The sequence below is a fragment of the Salvia splendens genome, chromosome 7, assembly GCF_004379255.2.
Source record: "Salvia splendens isolate huo1 chromosome 7, SspV2, whole genome shotgun sequence".
Classification (NCBI taxonomy): domain Eukaryota; kingdom Viridiplantae; phylum Streptophyta; class Magnoliopsida; order Lamiales; family Lamiaceae; genus Salvia; species Salvia splendens.
Genome location: NC_056038.1, coordinates 32,478,118 through 32,483,500, shown reverse-complemented (window position 1 = coordinate 32,483,500; position 5,383 = coordinate 32,478,118). Strand labels below are relative to the sequence as shown.

At 34.5% G+C, this 5,383-nt stretch overlaps 1 protein-coding gene across 1 annotated transcript; it reads right to left on the bottom strand.

Annotated features, from left to right (window-relative positions):
- Window positions 1-1,367: 1,367 nt before the first annotated feature.
- On the bottom strand, window positions 1,368-4,210 carry LOC121811535 (GDSL esterase/lipase At5g45960-like). Its single transcript, XM_042212415.1, has 5 exons — window positions 3,893-4,210; window positions 3,471-3,601; window positions 3,143-3,379; window positions 1,837-2,101; window positions 1,368-1,763 (listed from the first exon to the last, which is right to left on the bottom strand). The coding sequence occupies exons 1-5, from the start codon at window positions 4,173-4,175 to the stop codon at window positions 1,570-1,572; spliced, it is 1,110 nt and encodes a 369-aa protein (XP_042068349.1). The 5' UTR covers window positions 4,176-4,210; the 3' UTR covers window positions 1,368-1,569.
- Window positions 4,211-5,383: the final 1,173 nt, after the last annotated feature.

Here is a 5,383-nt window from a genome sequence, read left to right as displayed (position 1 = left end):
AAATATTTAGAAAATTTTATTGTTAAGAGGCATACCAAATTGGAAATAATTGCTATTTTCAAGGGACGTAAATAGTATATCTTGAATGCTATAATTTATCTAATTTTACTTCTTTAAGTGATATGAATCAAGAAGATCATCTCAAACTATTGAATAATTTATCATTAGTATTATAGGATATCTCTAACTGGCTTTAATCAAGCTTTTAAATTATAAATGTTCTTGTACGAAAAGTGAGAAAAATACCTATTTTTGCTTTACCATAAATCTAAGACAAAAATCATCGCAATTTATTATGGAAGAAGGGATTGGATCACACGAATTTGGCATGTTATTCGATGCAAAGATATAATGTATTGACTGATAACAATGTAAATCTAGTTTTAGAGCTAGGGGTGACAAATCACGCAGATTAGATCGTTATCGGGTTAATCTAATAACGATTCAACTTAATAAGGCCTAACATCATTAGACGTGTGTGTAATTGGAAAAACAATAGTTTATCTGTGTTAAACAGTAAAGAAAACAAATAGTATGCCCTAGTATGCTCAATAAATCAATATACTCCTTATTATACAATATATACTGAATAATTGATCAGCTCGGGTTCGTAGATTCTCTAGGTCCCTATGTGGCTCCGTCCATGTGTGCACACCAAATTTTAGAATTCCCCTTTCTAAATTATAGTTTTCACTCTGATTATAATATTATCTCTTCTTAAAGAAGAATAATAAAGAGTGAAAAAATAGAGATTGAATTTTAAAGTATAAGAATTTTCTTGTCCCTCAATTTTCATTAAATTGTGGACTTATTTATAAAGACCTCCATATTTTAGAATACAAATAAATACCATGTTTGTTAAATCCTCTAAATTCTGTCCCACATCGACTTGGTGAAGATCCCTTCTAATATATATAAGTGTGGATAACCCTCCCCCTTATGAGGTCTTTTAAGGAGTGAATGACTCATTTCTAATATGGTATCAGAGCGGGTCCAAGTCGATGATGGTTTTCTCTTTATCTCTTATCTACCTCACGAGTGGAAGACCGATGTCCTTTCCGGCCCACATCGATGATGGTTTCTCTTGCATTGCCTATCCACGTGATGGAAGACCGATGTCCTTTCCGGCCCACACGTGAGGGGGCGTGTTAAATCCTCTAAATTCTGTCTCACATCGACTTGGTGAAGATCTCTTCTAATCTATATAAGTGTGGATAGCCTTAAAAGTGAAGGGTCCTTTCCGGCCCACATCGATGATGGTTTCTCTTGCATTGCCTACCCACGTGATGGAAGACCGATGTCCTTTCCGGCCCACACGTGAGAGGGCGTGTTAAATCCTCTAAATTCTGTCCCACATCGATTTGGTGAAGATCCCTTCTAATCTATATAAGTGTGGATAGCCTTAAAAGTGAAGATCACTTCTAATCTATATAAGTGTGGATAGCCTTTTAAGGAAAGGGGTGAGTGACTCATTTCTAATACTGTTGATATTACATTGGACAAGCTAGGGAGAATCTTTACACACAAAAATAAATATGAATATGTAAATTTGAAAGAAAATAAAAATAGCTAAATGTGCATGAATCGATCCACAAGCGGACGAAGGCCCAGAAAAACAGAATAGTAAGCGGCTTGAGTTGGGTGTACGGAATCCCAGAAGAGATACTTTGAATTGTCCAAGCAAACTGGAGATAACTTATTACATAATACCGAAAATTCAATCATTCCGCTTCCGCAGCAACCCATGTTCACATTCTCAAATCCTGCAATTTTTCAAATTCATTATCATATAAATTTAATCAGAGCACCAGATTTCTATTGGGCGGAGATTGTTACCGAATTGTTGGGGGTTTCTGACCATGCGATCTATGGGATTAAATATATCGACATAAACGATAGTGGCGGCGGGAATCTGCTTTTGTATAGCCGCCAATTTGATTTGGAGCAAAGTATTATAACGGCGGGCGACGGCGGAGAGGCGCTGGATGCAGCCGCGGTGAGTAAGAGCGTTGTCCGAATTAAGCGTGATGACAGCTGGCACGCATCCTATTGGTGGCAATCCCACAAAGGCAATCTTCCTTGCTCCCAATCCCAATAGTCCCTGCACCAACCAACAACCCTTCTTTATTACTCCTATTACCATTTAATTCAACCAATTTTAATTTTTGTTGCTCAATAATTCTAATATTGCTTCAATAACATTAAGATTTTTAGCTATATATTGTCACAAAAACGTCCACCAACAACTGCAAGTATCAACATTTCTTTACTAGCCGATTACTGTATTCAAAACATGTGATTTTTTTAATATTTCAGATGAGAATTTACACATATATAAACCTCTTAATGACTTCACAATTTGGTGTGAAATAGTGCTATTTAATTTGGCGACAGATTTGATACTAAAGTACTCCCTCTGTCTCATTAGGAGTCTCATCTTTTGGTGGCACGAATTTAAAAAATGTTAAAAAAAATGGGCGGCAAAAATTTATTGGAATATGAGATCCTATTCACGGACGGACTAAAATGAAAAAATGGGACTCCTATTCGCGGATGGAGGGAGTATTATTTTATAGAATACATATGAAGTGTATATATTTTAGAAAGACTGAAATAAATTTAAAACTATAAAAAAATTGCAATATAAAACGTATTTTTATTTAACTGGCTATAAACGATGTCTTTTCCTTATCCAGAATGCATAGAGTGCCGTATTTCCACAATAAATAAATAAAAATGTATCGTGCCGTATATATAATGCCACATAAGTACATCATATTTAAAACCTCATCTGAATTCATGAAGCGGTTGAAACCTTTTATTGAATCTGTTTGTGTGTCCACATTCCACATAGAGTGCCGTATTTCCACAATAAATAATAAAAAAAAAAAAACTAACCATATTCTACTAAATATGGCCCACCTCATAAATATGAAAATTATGATGGATGAACAGTCCAACAGATAGTACACACTCTTTAATCAAGCAAAGCTGTCATCGGCAGCACTTATGGAAGTGTTTTGTAATAAAATTATTGTTATAGTTATTAACTCTTATAGAATAATATAGTACAAGAAATTGGAATGAATGATAGTTGTATTTGTTTATGCAATTGTGATGCAGAAAGTATAGTATAGTGTACCTGAATGAGTTGTTGGCCTTGCTGTAATAAGAATTCCTGATAGCCAGAAATATTGTAGGTTTTGCTTCGAATTTTGGTGGGCCCATAGTAATTAACCATAAAATCGTTAGTACCCGCGCTTATTAGGAAAAAAGCACTACTTATCAGCCTTCTAGTTTTCTCCTTTCCAATCTCCACCTCCATTCTTGATTTGTACTCTTTGAAATATTTCAGTTGCTTTTGTATAGGAATCACCCCCTGCATTTCCACAAATCCACCATAGTCAAAACTATATAGTACATGTCACATGTGTGTGTGAGAGAGATAGAGATTGAAGGGAGAGAGAGACATTGATTTGGGCAGTAAGGGGATCGAAGCCAGTGCCGGCAGAAGCAAAACAAACTCCGGTCTTAAGGTCTTCGACGGTGAGCGTGGGGTCTAAGTAGGGTGGTATCATGTCTTTGATCCCAGCATAAGAAGCTACACATTCACAAATATAACATCAAAGGGACTTCTTCATGCACTTGTACAAACTAGTTGATATATAACTCAAAACTTTCTTGATTTAGTACTTTACCATATACGACAAATTAAGTAATCTTGTTAGAAAGTTTAACATCACAAGTTAAATAGAAACAAGAAAATGATAGTACATCTCAATTCTGGGCGTTGTAGAATCTTACCAACTGAGTTGAGCTTTATAGTCGCGTATGTTATACTTACTAGTTATTTGCTAACATAATTATGAATGAAAAATAGGACAATACTTACACAAAAAGTCAGTGACGAGCTTGCCGTTAGTAAACCTTCCGGTGGCAATGTGGTCGGGAAGATCCTTGCCATAGGGCGAGAAGTTGCTCCGACTAATAGTTGGAATGTAGTTGTTGTTGCCAGAATCAACTGTAGAGTCACCGAACACAAAAAATGCAGAGGTTGTAGTGTTAACCGCAGCCAACCTCCGCGCTTCTGCAGTTTGCAGTGTGAAAACGACTAGAACCATTAAATGAACAAGGAATAGCACGGAAACTGTTCGGAACGAACCAGTGAGAGGCATGATTGGAAAAAGAATCTAAACTGTTTTTTTCCGGATTCAGGAAACCATTGCTTCTATCTATGTATATATATAGCCCTCTTGCATAAATAACTTTTACCAATAGTAATATACTCCGGTTATTTTGGCTACTATCAATCATGCGACTTGCTCTTATGTATTCTTAAATTATAAATAAATAAATAAATAAATAAGGTAGTTGGGTGACCAATTTCTGTACATTCCCTTGATCCCGGGAAAATGAGTTCTTTTTAGGACGACATAGGATTTTATGAGTATTCCAATAATAATCTATGCAGGCGCCACTATCACTTTTATCTATTTTATTAATTATATCAAGCTCCGCAATCTACTAACATGGGCGGACCCAAATGGAGGTGACTAGGGGCTAAAGCCCTTAATGAATTTACTTTTTAAACATTTTTCTATTAATATATTTTTTAAATTTATTGATATTTAATGTAAATTATTGTATAACAGCCCTTACAAATGATGTAAATTGTCCAAAAATATGCATTGAAATAAAAATTAAAAATCTCCGCCCCTATCGATGTTTATTTCTACGTCCTCCCATGTCTACTAATGCTAGCAAGTGTAACAAATAGTCTGCAACACCATGTATAACATGATTGATGCATGTGTGAGGCATTTTACAATGAAGATGTACCTGCAATATGAGTTTTTTTATAGTTGTTTTCTAATTTTTTTTATTTAATTTCAATTATTTTATTTGTGTCAAATTATATCATCTTAAGGATTTGAATTTATTTGTAGTTGTTTTAAATCTATACATATATAAAAGTTGAGTTTTGGGGGTATTTTTGGGAAAAATTAGAATGTGTACGGTTTTAGTAGATAATGAAAATTGAAATTGACACGTAGTATTGGTAAACTGAATTATAAACATTATGGATATACATAACGTCTTTCCACTAATTGACAGTTACCAACAATAAATTGCTATGCATAATCGGTTTCTTAGTCAAAAGGTTTTTATTATGCACTTTTAAATTTTGCGGTTATATTAGTATCATTATTTGAGAGGTTAAAAAGATAATGAATCATTAATTTAATTTGGAATAAATGAACCCAAGAAAAACGAAGAATGCCAAAAGCTATAAGATTTTCTATAAATACCAATACCATTATGACATTGTATTTGTGCTTGGTATGTGTGTGGTGGCTACAAGGAGAGAGTATATGGGAAGGGG